A 22251-nucleotide genomic window follows, 5' to 3' on the forward strand; every position below is an offset into this window, starting at 1 on the left:
CTTATCCCCACTTTGCAGATGATGAAACCAAGGCAAATTTGACGAGTGAAAGAAAGTCCTTTCCGGGGAATTCTGTACTTGTTCAGTGACCATTTAGTTAACCAGCGTGCCTCTCTCCACCGTCGCCACTGCGGGGGCACCCGGGACCTCCAGGGATGTTCATTCCCCGGGGATCGCCTAATCGTCTGGCCTGGCCCTGCAAGTCCAAGGATGGCCAATAGATGGCAGGAGAGGAGCAGCCAGGGACCGACACTGAGGCCTCCCCAAGCCCTCCCCAGGCCCTGAGGCACCCTTCTGCCTTTGCTTAGCAGGCCCTGGGTGCCACAAAGGAGGTCTGAAAGACATTGGTTCCCCCCCTCCGCTCCAAAACAGCATTCTATTTTTTATGAGTTGGATTTTTTTAAACATCAAGACGCAGGCTTCTCCTCCCTTCCCTGCACACAAACTCAGCGTCTGAGCAGACAGGGAAGCTATGCTCACCCCGCCCCCACTCACTGCACCCCACCGCCCCCCACTGCCCTGGCTCAAAGAGTCTGTGGGCTTTAGAGCAAGGGATGTGGAAGTGGATGGAAGTGCAGTCCGCATAGGCCCATTCTCCCGCCCCTGTCTGTTATGGCTCATCTTCCTCTTCCCCAGGTCACAGGTGGATCCAGGCAGACAGCCCAGGTGCTCCCTCCCAGCCTGGCTAAAGTGTGGGCATTAGCAATGGCACAGGCCAGCTCTGCATTCTGCCTCTATCACCTCCAGCTGGGTGGCCGTGGGCAAGGAACATGAGCTCCAGTGTCTACCTGCACATCTAGCCTTATAGAAATTACCCTCTTCTACAACCTTGTCCTGAAGACTGAATGAGAGACCGTGTGTCCCCCGTCTGTCTGCCTGCCTGCATTGCGTCTTACCTCTTTCCACCTCAGAATGAGCCTCTTATGAAGCCTCTGGTCTCACGAATAGTCTCGTGAAGTCAAACCTGCCAGGAACTCTCCTGTTTACAGCCCTCCAGCGGCCTCCCAGTGCATCCAGGATGAAGTCCAACCTTTCTCTTTGCCTTTAAGGCCCTCGTGACCCGACTCCTATTATCTCTGATCACTAACACCCGCAGTCCCAAAGCTCACTGTCAGTCTCGTCAACTGCCTTGACGGCCGTGACCCTTCCCCCACACCTGTGTCTACGTTCATGCTGCATCTCTGCCCGAAATGTCCTCTTGTACCCTGTCTCCGTGGTGAACGTCTAGCTGTCTTCGACACTCAAAATGACCTCTGCAGGCAGAACTGACTTCTCCCGATTAGGGACCCACCAGACTCTGTACACAGGGGTTCGTGGATTAGTTACAGTCTGTTCACCTGCTAAACTGCAAGTGTTTGTGTGTGTGTGTGTGTGTGTGTGTGTGTGTGTGTGTATACATGTGCACGTGCATGTGTATACGTGAGTTATCCTGGGGAAAGAGTCTCTAGCTTCTAATAGGAGATCTCAAAGGATCGACTCCATGACCCAAAAGGTTATGAAGAAGCTATTTTTCTTGAGACAAACCATAAGAGACTCTTAAGTCTAGGAAACAAAATGAGGGTTGCTGGAGGGGAGGGGGGGTGGCAGGATGGGGTAACAGGGTGATGGACATTAAGGAGAGCGCTTGGGTGTCAAATAAGACTGATGAATCACTGACCTCTACCTCTGAAACCAATAATATACTGTATGTTAAATAATTGAATTTAAATAAAATGTTTTAAAAAGCAGTTATTTTTCTTGATCTGGGTGCTGGTCACTGAGCTGGACACTCATCCTGTACTTTTCTGGGTGCATACTATACATCAATAAAAAGTTTAAGAAAGGTTAAGCGGCAGCAGAGTGGGCCAGACTTCTCTCATAACATCCCTACTTTGTCACACTCTGATGACGTTTCCCTTTTTTTCTTGACCGCAAAGGCCTCCAGGGCAGGGACTGCGCCATCTTTATGTCCTCCAGGCCTGGGGCAGGGCTCCATCCCACCCAGCCTGCCCTGCCAACACTTACTACAGATCAAGGCCACAGCCATCCGCAGCAGCTTGAATTGACACTTCATGCCTGACCAGTTCTGGGGGAAAAGGAGAAAGTGCCATTAGTTCCAGATCTGACCACTCTTCTACGGATGTATCTCACTTCAGAAAACCTAACATTGGGGCACCTGGGTGGCTCAGTCTGACTCTTGGCTTCAGGGCTCAGGTCATGACCTCAGTGGTCTTGAGATCAAGCCCCTTATTGGGGCTCTCGGCCCAGCAGGGAGTCTGATTAAAGATTCTCTCCCTCTGTCCCTCCCTCGGCTGGTGCTTGCGCGCTCGCTCTCTCTCTCTCTCAAATAAATAAATAAATCTTAAAAAATTAAGTCTTGAATGAGGCAGTTGTGAGCAGATCACACCAGCATGAGATTTCAAACAATGGTGAATTTATTACTGTCATAAAAGCGCTTAAGCTGGAGTAAAGCAGGAAGAGAATCCAGATCTAGGGAGATGAGGGCCCTGTCCCCTCAACTTGGGCAGACAACCCCTGAGAACTGCAGTGATTGCTGGGTCCCACGTTTGCAGAAGGGATGCAGGCAGCAAACCAAGCAAAGTCAAAGCAGAACCGTCAGGATGATAAAAGAAATCAAAATCCGGCCTATGAGAAATGGATGGAGAGAAGACCTGGGGGTCAAGTTCACTGTTGTCAAGTATCAAATGAGTCACAGTAAGGCAGGGCACATTCAGTGTAACCTGTAATCGGAAGACTCCATAAGACTCCATAGATTAAAACTTCAGGGACTTTTTTAAGCTCTGGATGTTTCCATTTCTAATAAGTTGATGGAACATTCCATCTTGGGGGATCGTGAGTTTCCCATCACTGAGAGGTTCAAACAGGGGCTTGACATCCTTTGGAGGGGATGCTCTACAGAATCAGGCATTGGAAAAGGGGGACTTCAAACAAATCCCTCTTTCCCCTGAGAATCTCAGAACACTCTGAACCTCCAAAGCAGATAAACAGAGTACAATTATTCACCTTACAAAAGGATTTTCACTTTACAAAAGACTTCGCCACGGGATTCCTTTGAGGGGCTCTCCCACAGCGCATTCAAAGCACCATCCCATTTATACAGATACACGCACACACAGAAACGAGTCTGGAATCTTCCTGGAATACATCAGCCCTCGGGAAGGAGGCAACTGCGTACAGCCAGGGGCTTCTGTTGCCTCCCACACACCCACTCTGCCTTTGCCACCTGGCCCAGGCCCAGCTAAGGGCGCATCTCGCACTCCTTTGATGTTGGGGGAACACGTGTTAAACGTGACCAGGGGCCCTGAGCCCTGGCTCATACAATAATGTTTATGAAGCTTCGGTGGAGTGATCAAGATGCAGGGGAACCGCCAAAAAGAGGGTGAAATCCTGCAGGAGGCATTTGGCATCCCGAGCATCGCCTCCCTTTCCCCTAGTATTCGCCAGCAAGCCCTCGTCACAAAAGGTGAGGTGATCGACACGCAGCCCCTCTTCAGGTGGGGAAGTCTCATCTTTGCTTGCCAACATGTTCTGTGCTAAGAAGCAGATGGTGGGCAACGTTGTCACCTGCTGGTGGCTGCCCACAGAGAAGCCCCACCAGAAGACAGGGAGCAAAACGGGTTGGTGGCCTCCACTGGATCTGGTAACCCAATCGAACCCAGCTCGGCTGGCTGATGGTCCTGCAGGAGGAAACCCTGGGGTGGGCAGGTGCTTAGGAGTCACCTGACGGACTGTCTCCTCCCGAAGGGCGACACCTACTGCCCAGCTGCTGACAAAATGGCCCTCCCACCATGGGCAGCCCTGTGAAGGGGCTCTAACCACTGAAAAATTCTTCCTGCTACCGTCCGGCCAGGCTTTGCCTCCCTGTGATGTCTACCCACGGATCCTAAGTCTCCCCTCAAAGTGACACCCGTGTTCACAGCAGCATGATTCACAATAACCAAAAGAGGTGGAAGCAAACCAGTGTCCATGGACGGGTGAATGGAGCTACAAGGGAATATCATGCTCTTTAAAAGGAAGGAAATTCTAACATGTTGTAACGAACGAACCTTGAAGACATCATGCTAAGTGAAATAAGCCAGTCCCAAAAGGACAAATACTGTCTGTATGAGCCCACTTCTATGAGACACCTAGAGTGGTTGAATTCATAGAGAAAATAAGTAGAACGGTGTTTGCCAGGGGCTGGGGGAGGGAGGGACGGGGAGTTGTTTAGTAGATACAGAGCTTCAGTTTTGCAAGATGAAGAGTTCTAGAGATAGATGGTAGTGATGATTGCCCGACCAGCGAGAATGTACTTGACACTACTAAACTGGATACTTAAAAATGGTTAAGATGGTAAATTTTAGGCTTCATGGTATATTTTACCACCATTAAAAACAAACGTGATACAGAACACTTCCAATATTCCTTTTCCTCATAAAAACCCTCTGAATGAACATCTTACCTAAAGACAGTGTCTCTTTCACTGTGTTCTGAGTGATAATATCAGGTAAAGTCAGTCTAGAATATATTGGCCACTCTGTCCTTCAGCTGAGGTCCATGCATGCCCCCTTCAGGCCCTATCTGGGGTCTGTCTTCAAAAGTACCCTCCAGTGCTCGCTTCGGCAGCACACATACTAAAATTGGAACGATACAGAGAAGATTAGCATGGCCCCTGTGCAAGGATGACACACAAATTCGTGAAGCGTTCCATACTTTTGAGACGATGGACTCTGAAAAACAAACGGAGGGTTCTGGGGGTGGGGTGGGGGGATGGGTCAGCCTGGTGATGGGTATTAAGGAGGGCACGTTCTGCGTGGAGCACTGGGTGTTATATGCAAACAATGAATCATGGAACACTACATCAAAAACTAATGATGTAATGTATGGTGATTAACATAACAAATAAAAAAAAGAAAAAAAGTACCCTCCATATCTTTGGTCTGGCAAGGCCATTGGTGATGTGACTCAGAACTCCTTTTTGGCTGGTGTCTTCATTTGTAAATCTGGGGTACCATTAGAGCCTATCTCAATTACCTACCTCACTGGGTTGTGAAAGTAAAATGAATTCATATGAGTAAAGCACTAAGAACACCGCCTGGCAATGTGGTAAGCATCATGTAAGTGTCTGATACGATCATCGAGACCTGAGGAAAAGACAGTGGATTTGCCCTGCACAGCACCTTTAAAACTTCTGAATGACCTTGGACTAGCCGGGCAGCTCCAGCCTCCCCAGACTCCCCAGCCTCCCCAGGCCAGCTCCCTTTAGAATCGCTGCATGGCCCCCGAAGGCATTGGAACTGGCCAGGTTGATCCAGTTACATCTCCAACCCTACACTTTGGGGAAGAAGAAACTGAGAGTCAGTCCAGGAGGGCTGGTTCAAGGTTAGAGTAAGTTAACGATGAGTCCAGGGCTCTGTCTGTCCCACTTCGGAGACAGGGTCACATTCTGTCTGTTCCTGCTGGCCGCTCCAGTTGCCCCCAAAGCTGAGCAAACGTGGATCAATGACTTGTCTCACAGCACTGAGGGGTTCAACTACAGTCACCCCTTCCCACCAGCTGCTTCATTTTCCCGACCCATTATTCCCTCCAACAAAATGCGCTGCAGTGAAACAATAAGAGGAAAGAGAAAGAATGTCCCCATAGCCAGCACTGCTGCTATAAATGTGGAAACAGCTGCAGCTCCAGGGAACACACATCTTTTGCAGGCCTTTTTTGTGTTTTTCTCTCCCAGAGCCTTGCAGGGTGAGAAAGAACCCACCCTCAGCAAACGAGGTGGTGACCAGTCCCCTCGGCATCTCATTCACCAGTTAAGAGCACAGAGGTTGAAACCCAGGTGGGGGCTTGATGGTTTTACATATCCTGGTAGAAACGACTTCCTGAAAACCCAGCACAAGGAAAGGGAAAGCATGACACAGATAAATTAGGGAGCAATTACTTGTCCTACGAGAGGATTTTTATTAATAAAATGAGCCTTACAACATAGAGATCTCGGGTGTCTTTTAGACAACAGTGTTTCTTTGTGCTTTGACAATATGGTCCTGTTGCAAAAACTGAGATCTCAAACACTTTTTAGGGAAACATCCATCGTACGGAGTGAAGTGTAAGTAAACATCGTGTATATTTAATAATGGAACGCTGGCCTGTGGGCCCCAGCAAAAAGCAATTTATAAATTATTCAATTATGTGTATCTTTATACTTCTAGCATTTTTTAAATATATTATTTATTTATTTAAGAGACAGCATGAGCACGGGTGGGAGTGGGGGGGTCATGGGCAGAGGGAGAGGGAGAAGCAGGCTTCCTGCTGAGCAGGGAGCCCAACGCGGGACTCGATCTCAGGACCCTGGGATCATGCACTGAGCTGAAGGCAGACACTTAACTTATTGAGCCACCCAGGTGCCCCTACTTCTAGCATTTAAACTAACAAGTCTTTTTTTTTTTAAGATTTTTTTTTTTTAATTTATGTATTTCTTTGTCAGAGAGAGCGAGCGAGTGAGAGCGCACAAGCAGGGGGAGGGGCAGAGGGAGAAGCAGGCTCCCCGCTGAGCAGGGAGCCCGATGCAGGACTCGATCCCAAGACCCTGGGATCATGCCCTGAGCCAAAGGCAGACGCTTAACCGACTGAGCCACCCAGGCATCCCTAAACTAACAAGTCTTGATTGCAGGTCTTCTATGCCATCCAGTTTTTTTGTTGAAATATTTTCTGAACTTAATCCCTTGATATAAACTGCAAGCTTTTTGGAACTCAAAGTGGTTTTGGGTTTTTTTTTTTAAGATTTTATTTTTAAGTAATCTCTACGACCAACGTGGGGCTCGAACTCACAAACCCAAGATCAAAGGTGGCATGCTCCACAGACTGAGCCAGCCAAGTATCCCTGGAACTCAGAATATTTTTATGAAAAATAAGACATGCTTTCACTTAAGGCAGAATCTCTCACTGAAACAGTCCTGATAATAGAAGTGTTCAACACTTTTCTATTTTGTATCTGAAGTAAAAAGGATGCATTTTTCTCATTGTTCTCTGCAGATAACAGGCAAAATGGATAAATATAAAAAAATTACATGTATTCGAGGATATATAAACACACTCACACATACACACACATACACACGTGTGCACACACAGGATCCCCCAGCTGTGTGGTGATTCGCCACGTGGAAAGCATTTTTCCATCCACCCTTTTCCTGTCTTTCTCACAAATACCTTGTAGACAAGGGGTTGCAGATGAGAGAGCAGAGGCTCTTAAGATGGTGACACCAGGACTCAAATCCAGATTTTCTGTCTTGCTCTTTTCTCCTATCTGTTCTGACAAGGCGCTTTATTGCGCACACACGCAGAGCGAATCTTCATTTGGCAATTTAAAATACTAGTGTATCTAGTAGACGGAACCACATGAAACTGCCAATGTTTGCTTCTTGCCGAAATGGCCATCTTATAGGGTTTGTCCTAACGCATCTCTGAAGCGCTGGGCTCTGAGCTACTGTGGGTAAAGGCGGCCTCTTGTTGGAAGGAAACCAGTCTTTCTAACGAGAACATGAGGTATTTATTTTCCCCATCAAATAAGCACCACACAACTTTCTAGGGAAAGGCTACCACGACGTCATGCTCCGGGGACTGCAAAGCTCCCAGGGGGCCAGGGAAAGCTGTGTCCTTCTAGAAGGGCAATGGGCTCTCCGGTGGGACTGCTCATCTCCACCGCCACAGGCCATGGGCTACTTGCCGGAAAGAAGCATAAACTGGAACAAGACGGCATTCACCCCTCCCTCCTCAACCGCCACCCCACACCCCAACGGTTCTTGGGGTGCTCTGGCCTCACCGCGGGAACTTGGGGGGCCTCGGGGCTGTTTCCCATGCAGCAGGGAAGGGCGTGGAAACCGGGCATCTTATGAACTCGCGTCTGTTTCTCTCCGTTGTGCTGTTCGTACACGCACGCACACACACACACACACACACACACACACACACACACACACACACATCTTAGGGGGAAGGAGGGTTTGTTAGCAGTTCGGGCCCCTACAGAAAGGAACTGGGGCAGGGGGAGGGGGGGCGGCGGAGATGGAATTCAGGGAAAGAGCTGTGTCTGGGGAAAGCTGTAGCACTGATACAGAATGACCCATTTAAAAGGGCCATGCGAGGCAGCCCCGTGCTGCCAGGTTCCTCAGCAGACCGGCCGCGCATGTCTGCACACGCATGTGTAAGCGCACGTGTGCGCGCACACTCACACGAGCTTTCCCACACCTGCTGGCTTTCTCCAGGTGCTCACACGAAGTTGCCAAAATTCAGACAAGTAGCAAGTGCTGTCAGTGTCTGTCTGTCCGTCTCTCCCCTCCCCCCTTTTCTTCTTTCCCTCCTGTCCCTCTCTCTCTTTCTCTCTCTCTCTCTCTCAATGTACAAAGGGGACTTTGATGAAAAGAAAAGGGATGGTGTGTTGGGCCGGCAGGTGACAGTGGCAATAATAAAGAAGAAACGGGAGAATTCAGGAACTCCGGGCTGTTGTAACTGAGCATTCACACATCCGCCACGTGGGTGAAGACAGTGACGGAGGAGGGAGGTGAGAACAGGAGGACCCCGGCGGGAAGCTACGCCTTTTCTAGACACTGTTCATTCCTTCCTTCCTTCCTTCCTTCAAAATGTAGTCGGGGAGGGGGAGGGGGCACCTGGCTGGCTCAGTCAGTAGAGCGTGTGACTCTTGATCTCGGGGTTGTGAGTTCGAGCCCCATGCTGGGTGCAGAGATTGTTTAAAATAAAAAAATTCAGTCGGCACCAGCTGCCATTTGTCCGGCCCTGTGCCAGGTACTGGGGATGAGTAAAAAACCTGGACCCCGCCTAAAGGCCCCCTCCTTCCAACGGCCTCCAAAACAAGGACTTTGGCCTCCTCTTGAGACTACTAAACTGATTCCAATTTCTCGCCTTGAAGACTCTGTCTCTATTCTGAGTCCACTCTGGCCTCTTCTGGGAGGAGTAGGGAGTTAACATTTATACGGAGTGGTTATATCTTCGCTTTATCTCCTTTATCACACATATCATCCCATTTCACAGATGTAGAAACTGAGGTATAGCACAGTTAAGTAATTTGCCCAAGATCCCTCTTTAGGAAGCAGGTAGCCAGGATTCAGATCTAGGCTGACTGGCTCCAGAGAGCCTGTGCTCTTTAACCATTACCCTAGAATGCCTTTCAGGAAAAGGCAAAGAAGAACATGGGAAAGGAAGGGCAGTGTCCCACCACTGTAAGAGGTTGGTGTAAGGAAATGACACTTGAATCATTGTCAGGAGCTGTGGGTTCAAGTCCCGATTTTGCCACTAGGGGTCAAGGATTGTAACATTTTTTTAAAGTGCTTTTTTTTTTTTTTTTTTTTTAAGTAGGCTCCACGCCCAGCATGGAGCCCAATGCGGGACTTGAATTCACGACCCCGAGATCAAGATCTGAGCTGAGATCAAGTGTTGGACGCTTAGGGGCGCCTGGGTGGCTCAGTCAGTTGAGCATCTGCCTTTGGCTCAGGTCACGATCTCAGGGTCCTGGGATCCAGCCTCTGGGATCAAGCCCTGCGTCAGGCTCCCTGCTCAGCAGGGAGTCTGCCTCTCCCTCTCCCTCTGCCTCTTGTCCCCGCTTGTGCTCTCTCTCTCAAATAAATAAAATCTTAAAAGAGAAAAAAAAAAGAGTTGCAGGCATCCCCATCTCCTTTTTTTTTTTTTTTAAGTAAACTCTAGGCCCAAAGTGGGGCTTGAGCTCATGACCCCAAGATCAAGAGTCACGTGTTCTTCCAACTGAGCCAACCAGGAGCCCTACTGCAACATTTTCTAAAGTCAAGTGGGAAAGGGATAGAATTAGGGAAATGGGTAACTTCATAGCCAAGAAGAAAAAACCAAGAATCATATAGGGAAGGGCCCCATTTGAAATGAGCCTGCAGAAAGTGAGGAGCGTCTGTGAGCCCTACCATCAGCCAGGTCTGCCTGGCATTTCCGGGTCTGAGCTGGAGAGTAGACAAGGACTGAGGTGCAGAGGGGACGCCAAGACAGGCCTGTTGGGACAGGAGGTGCTCACCATCACGATGTTGGCCAGGTGGGCAGAGACGAGCGCATACACTCCTCCAGAGGAGCCCACGACCGGTGCAGTCATGTCAGCCACAGACACTGCCAAGGACCCTGGTACAGAGAGAGATCGGGAATTCAAGGATGCTGGAGTGAGCTCCCCGCCCCTGCCCCAGGCCCTAGTATCCAGCAGCCTTGGGGGTAAGACCCTAGAGCAAAAGGTTCCATCTCCTCTTGGCCTTCATCCCATGTTGTCCTGGAGCCCCCTAGAGGCCTAATTTATGGCTGAAAGAACCATTTGATTCAAACTTCTTTTATAGGAGACCCAGTGGAGGGGGGGGGGATCACCTGCCTGTCAGGGCAGCCTCTGCCTCACCTGGTGTCATCTCAGGGTTTAGGGCAATAAGAAATAATAGCAGAGGGGCGCCTGGGTGGCTCAGACGGCTAAGCGGCTGCTTCTGGCTCAGGCCATGATCCCGGGGTCCTGGGATCGAGTCCCGCATCAGGCTCCCTGCTCAGGGGTAAGTCTGCTTCTCCATCTGCCTGCCGCTCCCCTGCTTGTGTGCTCTCTCTCTCAAATAAATAAATAAAATCCTTTTAAAAAGATCAAGAAATAGTAGAAGCAGAAGTAGTGCATGGGCACCATGCATCACACACTGGCCGCGTGCTTTACGTACATGGTCCCATTTAATCCTTTGAGGACAGAGACGGTGGCCACACCACAGAGGTGAGGAGACTGAGCCCAGAGTCACTCAGTAGGAAGGGCTGGAACCAGGATGTGAGTCCAGCTTTGTGGCACAAGGCCCGTGCTCTTGGCCTCGACAGCAGCCACTCCCCAGACTGGTACAGAGGTCAACATCCATCCTCCACCATCGCTCGCTCTGCTCACCGGCGTCTAGAAACCTGCTTGGCATCACCTCCAACCTCCCTCCAGCCAAGTGAAAGAGTGAAATTACCAAAGGCCAACAGGATCTCCGGAGCAGGGTGGGGGCTGTTCTCTGGAGGAAAAATGTCCTTGAAAAGTCCCAGGGAAGGGAGAGAGATGATGTCATACCCTCTGGGGGAAAAGAAGGGTGTAGACTTTTGGTCTGGGGGATGACAAACTTTTGTGCTGGATGGGAAACCGAGCAGAGAGGAGAAGGGAAATGTATTGTTCTGGTCTCATTTAAGTGGGATCAATGCTTTGGCTCCCAGGGAAGGACACGGGAGACTAAAAATAACTGGGAGGTAGAGCCCAGGGCTCCGAGGCTGAGAGGTGGCCGGCCTGGGTGAGTGTGCAGAAACCACCACTGGAAAATGCCCGCAGGCTCAAGAGCCAATTAGCCTCTGCCTGGGTGGAGACAGGAGGGACCGGCCCAAGGCCAAACTCTGCAGGTTCTACAGAGGTGGGGGGTCTGCTACTTAGGCGGGGGCTGGGCCAAGGCCAGGAGCCAGAGCACCTGACACCCCTGAGCATGGAGAACCCCCATAACATCATCCACTTTCTCTCCCCTACCAGCCCCCTTGGACTTCTCTCAGGGCTCCGTGGCTCACTGAGATCCTTCAAGTAAGAGAGAGCCACAGCAAATTCTGGGTCTCAAGGGGGATGTGATCTCCCAGGAAAAAGCACTGCCATGAACGGGGAGCTCCCAAGTCCTTCTCCCCTCCCAGGGTAACTATAAATCTTTCTTCTCCCCTTTCATGCCTTCCCTCTGGCTTTAATTAGGTATTGATCTATTGTCAGATAACTTTTTTTTTTTTAACTGCCTAGCCAAGGGGTCAGCCATATATAACAGAAAAAAAAAAAAAAATCCCAGGATGGCAAACAGGCAGGCGGTGGGATCTGCATGACAAAGGATTCCCACGCTCTCCCGGAGGCCCGCACAGCAAGGAAAGCTGCATTGCAGGGCTGCGGAGGGCTGGCTGCCCGAGCAGCTCATTAATTACCGCGTGGACAGAGGAAGCCCCAGCCTCCCCGGGCTGGCCTCTTTCCTCTCGCAGGTCCCACCAAACCCGCCCAGCTTCTGCTCGCCCGGCCTCCCAGGTGCGATGGAATCCACGCACCGTCCAGGGTCCAGCCTCCCCACACTGACCCCTCTCTCGCCCTACCCATGGGTAGAAGTCCCCGACCCCTCAGGGGTCAGTTTGGGATTGTGGCGGGAGTCTGGAATGGGGGCGTGACTGGCTAGTCGTGTGACCTTGGGCACAGCCCCTGAATTCTTTGGGCTTCAGCTTTCACATCTGTGAAATCAAGAGGTCTAAGGCTTTTCAACTTCTAAGCAGCAGAAACCCTCTTTTCAAAGGAAACTTTACCCACACCCCTACCCCACGGAGCAGAGCACAGGGAGCCTATGGCTAAAGGGGGGTGGGGCCTGGGGAGTCAAATTTGCCATCCACCAGAGGGGACCTCAAGAGTTCCTTCCGGATCACAGATTCAATCACCTGAATCTTGGCCTGAGATCCAAGATCCGAGGTTTGGATCCTGGTTCTAGAATCCTGGAGGTAACAATCTAGACTCACCAGTCCTCCACGTGTGGTGGAAAGACTTTCCTCAAGAGGCTGCAGTTTAGCCCTGGACTAGAGGGAGCTGGGAAAGGTCAAATACAAGCATGGGCATGTGTGCCTATCAATAGAGTAATAAAGGCCACCCCTGGGGGCAGGAAGCCTGGGCCAAGCAGGATTCCTGACAAGCTGTTTGGAAACTAACCTAACGGATGACAGCTCCATAAGGCCAGTATGAATTCCCCAGAGGTCATGGGGACAGAATGGCAAGCTGGAGGGACACACACATCTCTGCACAGCAGCAGGCCCAAGGACTAGTTCCAGTCGGGGCTGTGAACTTTCTCAAAAAAATTCTGGGTCCACACTGGCATGCAGATAAATTGGAGACTTTATCATCATGCACAGCTGCGATAATTTTAGCCTGAAATATTTAAAGCAGGTGTTTTCCAACGTCTCCCTTGGCCATTAAAAAAGAAAAAAAAATCCCAATAAAAATCAGCAGAACATCTACCTTTAAGCAATATAACTTTATTTATGTATGTATTCTTCCATTTGTTCTACAAATATTTGTTGCTTAACATATGCCAAACCCTGTGTTAGGCTCTGGGGAGGCACACGTGGCTTATAATCTACATAATCTATAAGAAGAGCTTGCCGAAGAGCTTAAAATACTGGCTTTTACAGTATCTAAAATTTCAGCCATGGATTTGTTAGCTAGAAGCAAGAGACGCATTGGCCTCAAGCACTGGGCAGAGGAAGGATTTCCACTCACTTCTAGTACTTCTTAGTCCTTCTGAGAAAATTGAGCAAGTCATTTCACCTCTCGGAACCTCTTATAAAATGGGGGTGACAGTACCCACCTCGTAAGACTTGGTGAATTCAGGACACAATGTGCAAGAATCCCCTATGGCGCCTGGCAGACATTAGCTGCCATTGCTACAAATTGTGACGGACTTGCCTTTGGAGCTTTTTCACCGGGCAGGAACTAAAGGGCCGGGCCCGATGTCTATTAAGACCTCCCGGGCGCCTGGGTGGCTCAGATGGTTAAGCGTCTGCCTTCGGCTCAGGTCGTGACCCCAGGGTCCTGGGATCGAGTCCCGTGTCGGGCTCCCTGCTCCTTGGGAGCCTGCTTCTCCCTCTGCCTCTCTCTCTCTGTCTTTCATGAATAAATAAATAAAATTAAAAAAAAAAAAAACCTCCCTGGGTTTCTGACAATGAATTATCTGCGCAAAGGAAAAGGCCTGCTTTTTGGTTCTCACTGCATATGGCAGTGGTTTGAAGCAAGCTTTTGGGGTCGGGTGGCCTGGGTCTGGGGCCAGCTCCACCATGTACAACTGAGTCTCCTTGGGCAAGATGCTGAGGCATGCTAAGTCTTGGGTTCTGTACCTGTGACAAGTGGAAAGTGCTAGTACCTGCCTTAGGAAGGCAGGCCCTTCCTAACTACTGGGTATCCAGTCAGGACCCGGCTGTCTGTGAATGGGGCCCCTTCTCGGACTTGGGATGCACACAGAGTAGAGAGGGAGGAAGGGGTACAGGCAGATCCATCAACTCGATCCTGGAGATCAATGACATGATATACGGCGACCAGAGTGCCCTCTCTAAATCAATGCCTCCGAGAGAATAGTACACGTTATTTGCTTTATGAGACAGCCCCACACTCTGCTGGTTAGTTGGCAAGCTCCCCCCTTCCGTCGGTGCACCATCCCCCTCTGCACTGGTGTCACTGGGAAGTGTCACCAGCGCAGCCTCCCTGCTGAGTGTCATCTGGTTTGGGTGAGGCCTGAGTCATCTTGAATCTGATTTCTGTCTTCTGGGTTATCGGCACTCCCTTCCAATTGACTACTAACTGCAAGTGTTATGAGTGTCTTTCCTGTTCCTCGCTATTAACCATCTGGGTCTCTGGGTATCTAGGTAGAGAAAATGTGGCTATAAATCTCAAGATGTCAAGACTTGGGGGGGCTGCGTGGGTGGCTGAGTAAGTCTGGCACAGAGCTCCTCATTAGACCTTTTGTTCAAGGATGTGGAAGGTACTGGATGCCGGGAGAAGCTCGTGGGGGTGCTGTCCGTGGGGGTGCTGTCCAAGGTGGCCAAGTTTTCAACCCTCAGCCTACAGAGAAATGAAGAAGCTGTGGGGCCAATCTCCCACGCTGAGGGTTCCTGAACTAGCAGACCAGCCTTGCATGGGTGGGTGGGGTGGGACCCTTCCCTCTCAGATTCTTGAAGCCACATCAGTTACTCCCAGCGTCCCTGTGTGCCTGTGGTTTACAAGGTCAACGGTGCCCTGCCCTCCTGATGACAATTTTAATGCCACTCAGAAAGGATTAAGATCTTACTTAAACACACACACAAAGCTCCCTTGGGCACAGCTGTCAAGGTGAAGAGCTGAGGCGGCAAACCTTGTAAAAAGAAAAAGAAAAAAAAAGCCAGCTATATAAACTTGGAAACATCACGAGGGAGATCCCTCTGTTCAGAAACCTGGTTGGTGCAGACTTTTCCTGCAGAAATGCAGCCTGCTCTCCCCAGCTCACCCCAGCCTGCCTCACCTCCACTGGGGAGGGAGAGGGGGAGTCCTGCTGGCCATAGGGCGCCCTTCCCATCCTCAAGGTCAGGGTCCTCCGCCGTGTGAGCAGAGTCAGCGGGGCCCCAGTCTCCTTCAGCTTGCATGGGTGCTCACCACGTCTCAGGCCAGACTGTTTCCTGTCAGCAGTGGGTCAATCAGGAGGGCAGGTGCTGGCCTGGCTGGGGAGGGACCTGGGCCCGCCCACACCTTGGATGTCCCTGCAGGAATCTCACCGCACCCAGCATGGTTTACACGGCCCTCTTATTCCGCTTGTCATCTCCCTCTTGCCCTCCTAACCCCCTACAGGCAAATCTGATTAGTTCCTTCCTAAAACCTAATAGGGCCAAGAGAGGTTAAGGAATTTCCCCAAGCTCACACAGCTTCAACATGGCAGCATAAAGACGGAAAGTCTCCTCCCCTTGCCATTACATGCCTCTCCCTGTGGATGGTAGGCCCCTTTCCAGCCCCCCTGGGGCGGTGGCGAGATTGGCCTGGAGGACAGCCCTAATAGTTAGGAGCCTTGGGGATGGGGTCTGGTGTCCCTGGAAGCCTGGGACTTGCCCAGTCCCATGGGGTCTCCTGGCCGCCTTGGGGAAGTTTACCTCTGTGGATTCGTGGCCCACCTGCCTACCTGCCACAACACCAGCCACGTAGACAAGCCCAATACGGGTTGCTCCATGCACCATCTCCAAGGGCACCCCCACGAGGAGCTGCAGCACCACGTTAAGTCCCAGGTGTTCTATCCTGTATAGAAAGACCACACTCCATCATTCATTCAGCAAACACTGTATGCCAAGATGCAGGGGATCCAGCAGTGAATTATACCTGCTTTGAGGAGCTCATGGTCTGGGTTGGGAGTGGGGGCAGGAATTACAATGCAGACAGATCATCTTGGAAAGAGCATACCTTGCCTGCCACCTGGGACAGGAACGGTGCAGGGCCTGGGCAGCATTTGGCAATGTCTGCACCTGCCATAGTGAAGAGGGCGGCTAACTGTGGTAGAGATCCAGCAAATCCATCAGCTGACACATGAGAAGCCAAGGCTTGGAGAGGGGCACTGCCCGGCTTAAAGTCACACAGCTCAGGTTCCTGATGTGCAGAATCTGCTCCACTCACCAGGCTACAAGGGTGCTGGGGCTCACTATTGTATGTGTAAGAGAAAAATGTTTTCAGGGTGCCTGGGTGGGTCAGTCGGTTAAGTGTCTGCCTTCGGCTCAGATATGATCCCAGAGTCCTGGGATCGAGCCCAGCATCCGGCTCCCTGCTCTGCGGGGAGCCTGCTTCTCCCTCTCTGTTTGACCCTCCCCCTGCTTGTGCTCTCTCGCTCTCTCTCTCTCAAATAAAGTCTTAAAAAAAAAAAAAGGAAAGATGTTTTCCAAACAAAAGCAAGCATTAGTGGGGTGCCTGGGTGGCTCAGATGGTTAAGTGTCTGCCTTCAGCTCAGGTCATGATCCCAGGGTCCTGGGATCGAGTCCCGCACAGGGCTCCCTGCTTAGCGGGGAGCCTGCTTCTCCCTCTGCCTCTCTCTCTTATGAATAAATAAAATCATTAAAACAAACAAACAAACAAAAGCAAGCATTAGAGGAATCTCTTAGAACTGAATAATTCTTTTTTTTTTTTTAAGATTTTATTTATTTGACAGAGAAAGAGAGAGAGGGAGCAAGCACAAGCAGGGGGAGCAGGAGAGGGAGAAGCAGGCTCCCCGCTGAGCAGGGAGCCCAACGCTGGGCTCAATCCCCGGACCCTGGGATCATGACCTGAGTTGAAGGCAGACACTTAACTGACTGAGCCACCCAGACGCCCCTAGAACTTAAAGAGTTCAAAGTTATCCCTTAAGATCTCACAGGGGAAGCTTCTCCTTCCTGGTGTGAGAAGGAACACTCTCTACTCCCAAACTCCCAGGGATGGCTTTTCTTACTCTGTGAATATTTCCCTTTTTATACTATCATACACCTGTGACCAGATCTTGTTGCTAAATGGTGTCTAGCTGAGTGCACCTGTTACTAGAAAAAACTGTAACATTACTATCACTACATCAAATTATGTGCTTTCAAGCTTACAAAACACTTTAACATCCATTATCTCGTTTAAACTGAGCCTACAGCATCTGCACAGCTTCCTGGGGATGGTTAAGTTATAGGGTAATAGAGCACATCATGGGGGGGCCCTGGCCTGGGTCACAGCCCTGGCCCTGGTTGGCAAGGCCCTGCCTGGAGGCCAACTGCTGTGCCGCTCGGGTCCGCGTGGGCACCTGCCTGCCCGGGAGAGCACCTGCAAGGTAGCTCAGACAGATGGGGCTCTGTCCTAAACTCCCACCATGCCTGGAGTTTTCTAGCCCACACCGACTGTGCCAAAGGGTTAGAAGCGTCAGACAAATGCCTTGGAAAGGAGTTGGACAGTACCATCAGACTCAGTCCTTGGTTTACAGATGAGAGCCCGAGACTAGAAGACGCCAAGAGAGGGCTCCTGCCTCCCAAGCCGAGCTCCTTCCTCTCTACCACACTGATTTCTGGATTCACCAGTCCACAGTGGGCCTCCCGGTCATAGGTCACCTTGCTGGGCTCGCCCCACATGCTGGCCAACCATCCCTACCTCCTGTCTGCTGCAGCACCGTCCACCCTCCCTCAAAAATCACACACCAGGAGGCTCCTCCCAGGGTTCCCCCAGGCAGGCACTGCCCCATCAGAAGCACCAGCCAGAGAAAGGCCAGAGGCCACCCCTATGGGCCTCGGCTAAGAGCCTCTGTGCCCTATCCACTTTGGCCTCCAGGCTTTTAGTTCCCAGAGGCAGGGAATGGACAAGGAGGCTTTGGAGGCTTTGTGCATGCTTGTTCCTCACCCCAGAGGCTCAGGGAAGGCCAGAGGGCAGTCCCAGAAACAAGACAGGCAGTTCCATCCCATGTGCAGTCAGAGGCTGGGCAGCCTGGGCAGGGAAGCCTCCTTCCCCCCACCAGTTCCTTGGTTCATAAGAAGACCAATGCATGATGCGCCGCCTCGTTCTGCTCCTTGGTCCTGTGAGAGCAAAGCCTCAGACATGGCAGGCAAAGCGTCAGCCTGTGCGAACCATCCCCTCTCTGGCTCAGAGTGGAGCCAGCCATGGGTAACCACTGACATGCCTGTTCACCCCAAAACTCCTCTTCAGTAAGTGCAGCCAATTAGGGATTGGCACCTGTGCTGCTTTGGAGGCTCCTCAGCAGGAGGGTAGGCTCACAGTGTGGCTCCCTCTTGGCCATTGTGGGTCTTTCTGCTAAGGAATGGGAATAATGGAGCCACAGGGACCAGAACGATCCTCTTCCCATTTCCAACCCCAGGGACAAGCACCCCCAGAACTTTTCCCAGGAGAACAGTGAGCCCTTTCGCTTCTCTCTGCAGAGGCCATAGAAGACACAACAAAGGTCTGGGTGTCTGGCTACTCAGCTTTCCCAACTCAGTGTTTTTACTGTAGAAAAACAGTCTCCAGTCAAGAGGGGACTGGGACCCAGGTGGTCACCTGGCCAGACAGTAGGTCCTTATCATGGGGTAGGAGGCACCCGTGAGAACTGACTGTATTCCAGCCCCCAAAGAGGCCACATATCTGTCAACAGAAACTACCAGTATTGCTAGAATTCCTCAAAAAGACTCTCACCACCTATGGAGACCACCTTGGGAAAAAGGCACTTTCAAGAAATTTGTCCTTTATTTCACTTAGGGACACACACACACACACACACACACACACACAGAGTTCATGGACAATGAACTTGGTTGCTAACCACACTTCCCTTTTTGCCTTGGCCACTAGGAAGCTCAGAGCAAACTTATAACCTACATTTATACTGCTCTCACTGTGGGCTTACATTGAGCATTTTCATCCGTCCATTTCCCCCTTCCCACACGCTGTCAATAAGTAACACATATATTTTGGTATTAGATAAAGGAGTCACCTCAAATGCTGTGTCCAGGCAGATAAGAATAAACTAAAACAACATGTATTTCAATCTAGGCTCTCTGGACCTCCTATTTTCCCACAGGCACTCTGGCCAGAGCGAAAGAAGGCAGGTACCCACCCCGCATGCATGAAGATGTACGTCAGGTAGCGCCACGCCTGTGCTCGGAGCTGCGGGTGGTAAACCAGGGAGTTCTTCAGGTACCGCGGATGGGTCACCTGCAGCACGAATTGGTCCAGCGACACTCCATTGTAGAGGAAAAAGGCAACCTGGATGGAAACACAGGACGGCGAGGGCCTGTTACGGACGCCAGACTGCCCACGAGCCCTCTGGCGCTGACTAACCCTTGGGATCCCTACTGGAAGTTGTCCCCTTTCCTCCTCAGAGAATGAGGGACACCTGTACAGCCAGCGTCCAGCCTAGCTTTCAACCACCTCTCCCCGCACTTCTCTTTGATTATTTTGGTTTTGGGTTGTTTTTGTTTTTTTTTTAAAGATTTTATTTATTTATGTGACAGAGAGCACAAGCAGGGGGGCAGGGGGAGCGGCAGGCAGAGGGAGAGGCAGAGGGAGAAGCAGGCTTCCTTGCTGAGCCCGATTCGGGGCTCGATCCCAGGACCCTGGGGTCATGACCTGAGCAAAAGAAGATGCTTAACTGACTGAGCCACCCAGGCATCCCTCTGTTTGGTTATTTTGTATTAAATGGTCACAGCATGGTCACAGGGGCTGGGCCCACACCTCCTCAAGTGCTAGGCAGGAAGGGCTCAGAGGGTTTTAAACTAATTGCAGTGGGGTGCCTGGGTGACTCAGTCGGTTGAGCGTCAGACTCTAGGTTTCGGCTCAGGTCATGGTCTCGTGGTCATGGGATCGAGCTCCACGTTGGGCTCTGTGCTCAGCAGGGAGTCTGCTTCAGATTCTCTCTCCCTCTCCCTCCCCGCGCTTGCTGTCTCTCTCTCTCTGCTCTCCCTTGCTCTCAAATAAATAAATAAAATCTTTTTAAAAACCCCAACGAATTGCAGTAATAACTTACATACTCATTTGGGAGAAGAGGCGATGCCACATAAGTAGATTTTTTTAAACTGTGGCAAAATACACAAGAAAAAATTTCCCATCTGTATCAGTTTTAAATGTACAGCTCAGTGGCATTCAGTATATTTATGTTGTTGCACCAGCTACAGAAGTCTTCTCATCTTGTAAAACTGAAACTCTGTCTCCATTCAACACCAACTCCCCACTCTCCTCTCCCCCAGCCCTGGCAACCACCATTCTACTTCCTGTCTCTATGAACTTAACTCCCCTGGGCGCCTCATCCAAGAGGACTCACACAGTGTCTATCTTTTCGTGGCTGGCTTATTTCACTTAGCATCGTGTCCTCAAGGTCCACTCGTGTTATAGCACGTACCCGGATTTCCTTCCTTTTTAAGGCTGAATACTATTCCACTGAATTTACAGAGCACAGTTTGTTACCCATTCATCCATTCATTCAACACTTGGGTTACTTCCACATTTTAGCTATTGTGAATAATGCTGCCATGGAGACAGGTATACCAATATCTCTTTGAGTCCCTGCTTTTGATGTTTTTCAGGTATATACCCAGAAGTGGGGTTGCTGGATCATATGGTAGTTCTGTTTAATTTTCTGAGGAACCTCCATACTGTTTCCAGTAATGGCTGCACCAGTTTGCATTCCCACCCACAGTGCACCAGGGCTCCCATTTCTCTGCCTCCTCACCAACACTCCACATGAGCTGATTTCTGCAGATGACTGAAGCATCCTTGTTTACCCCAAAAAGGTGTTGTTGTTTTTTTTTTTCTAGACTCTTTCTAAAATGCATCATTCAGGGGCGCTTGGGTGGCTCAGTCAGTTAAGCATCCAGCTCTTGATTTCGGCTCGGGTAATGGTCTCGGGGTCATGAGATCGAGCCCCGCATTAGGACTCAGTCTGGAGTCTGCTTGGGGTTCTCTCTCATCCTATTCTCTCTCTCTCCCTATTCTCTCTCTTTTAAACAAATAAATAAAATCTTAATAAAATAAAAATAAAAAATAAAATAAAATTCATCATTCAGGGGCACCTGGCTGGCTCAGTTGGAAGAGCACATGACTCTTGATGTCGTGGTTGTGAGTTCGAGCCCCATGTTGGGTGCAGAGATTACTTAAATAAACTTTTTAAAAAATAATAAAATAAAATAAGAAAATGCATCATTCACATTCCCGTGTTCCTCCTCAGGGTGTATGCATACTCTTAAAGCTGTCTCAGGTATTGATCTGGGCTGTTAGAGCAAAGACTTCTCCAGCAACTGATGGGGGTTTTTACTCCTACAGAAAACAGCCCCCAAATTCCTGTGTTTCTTTAAGACTCAGGTCTGCTTCTAAATTTTTCGTTCTCTCCCATACTGCCAGGTTGGCAGCAGGTTATTAACCAGGTACGACAACCAGGTTCTTACTCCCTGTTGCTGGCTGGTCGTGAGCCCCTTCTAGTAGTTTCTTACCATGTCCCTTCCATTCCCTGTTATGGAACCAGAAAACCAAGTTCCTAAAACTGTATGTAAAACAAAAGCTTTGGGCTTTAGTACAAGTATTTGGAAATAGTTATTTCCGTATTTTCTTCCAGATTGGCAGTTTGAGTTTACATGGCTGAAGTTTCTGGAAATGTGAAACCAATCTGGACACTCAATCTGGCCTCTCTGGATGACCTTGGATAAATTATTTGAAGTCTCTGGTCCTTGGTTTCCTCATCTGGAAATGGGGATGCCAATGCCTACCCTTCCAGGGTGGTCATGAGGTTTGAAGGGGGTAAAGTACACGAAGAGCCAGCCGGGTGCCCGTCACGCACACAGCAAACGAAGCTATAATTAGTGTAGGGTTCAGGCCCCGCAGCAGGACTCCCCTGGGCTCTATGGGGGAACCCCTCTGTCCTCTGGGCAGCAAATACAGCTCCCAAGGCAGCTCATTATTACCGGTCCTCAAATAGAACTTAATGAATAGTCCAACACAGAAAGCATTTGGAGAACGATTCCAAGAATATCTCAGAAAAATCCCATCTTCAACATGGACTTGGATGAAGACATAACAACAAATGGAGGAGCGCGGGGGTACAGAGCAGCTAGTCTGATTTAGGAAGAAAAAGAAGGAGGATGCCACGGAGCTTAATGATCCTGTTACTGGATTCAGCATCAACTTTACAAGAACATATGCGGGGGGCGGGGGTGGTAATTAGGCCCATGGCTCTGGAAGAGAAACCTTTGCAGACTATAGCATGTGGTTCAGGAGCTGGG

At 50.2% G+C, this 22251-nt stretch overlaps 1 protein-coding gene and 1 non-coding gene across 3 annotated transcripts in view; one reads left to right on the forward strand and one right to left on the reverse strand.

Moving 5' to 3' along the window:
• The window catches only part of RHBDL3 (rhomboid like 3), a 45426-nt gene that overhangs the window by 1157 nt on the left and 22018 nt on the right, over positions 1-22251 (reverse strand). For both annotated transcript variants that reach the window (XM_028109403.1, XM_028109402.1), the window contains 4 exons: positions 19098-19246; positions 15684-15796; positions 10025-10125; positions 2005-2065 (listed from right to left, as the gene is read on the reverse strand). In XM_028109403.1, coding sequence (XP_027965204.1) covers positions 2005-2065; positions 10025-10125; positions 15684-15796; positions 19098-19246 — 424 coding nt within the window. The remainder of the gene's footprint in view (positions 1-2004; positions 2066-10024; positions 10126-15683; positions 15797-19097; positions 19247-22251) is intronic.
• On the forward strand, positions 4590-4696 carry LOC114214035 (U6 spliceosomal RNA). Its single transcript, XR_003610310.1, has one exon. It is a non-coding gene; the product is annotated as a U6 spliceosomal RNA (small nuclear RNA).

Source organism: Eumetopias jubatus, unplaced genomic scaffold (assembly GCF_037043125.1).
Source record: "Eumetopias jubatus isolate StellerSeaLion01/CBP00866 unplaced genomic scaffold, mEumJub1_p1.0 scaffold_10, whole genome shotgun sequence".
Classification (NCBI taxonomy): Eukaryota; Metazoa; Chordata; class Mammalia; order Carnivora; family Otariidae; genus Eumetopias; species Eumetopias jubatus.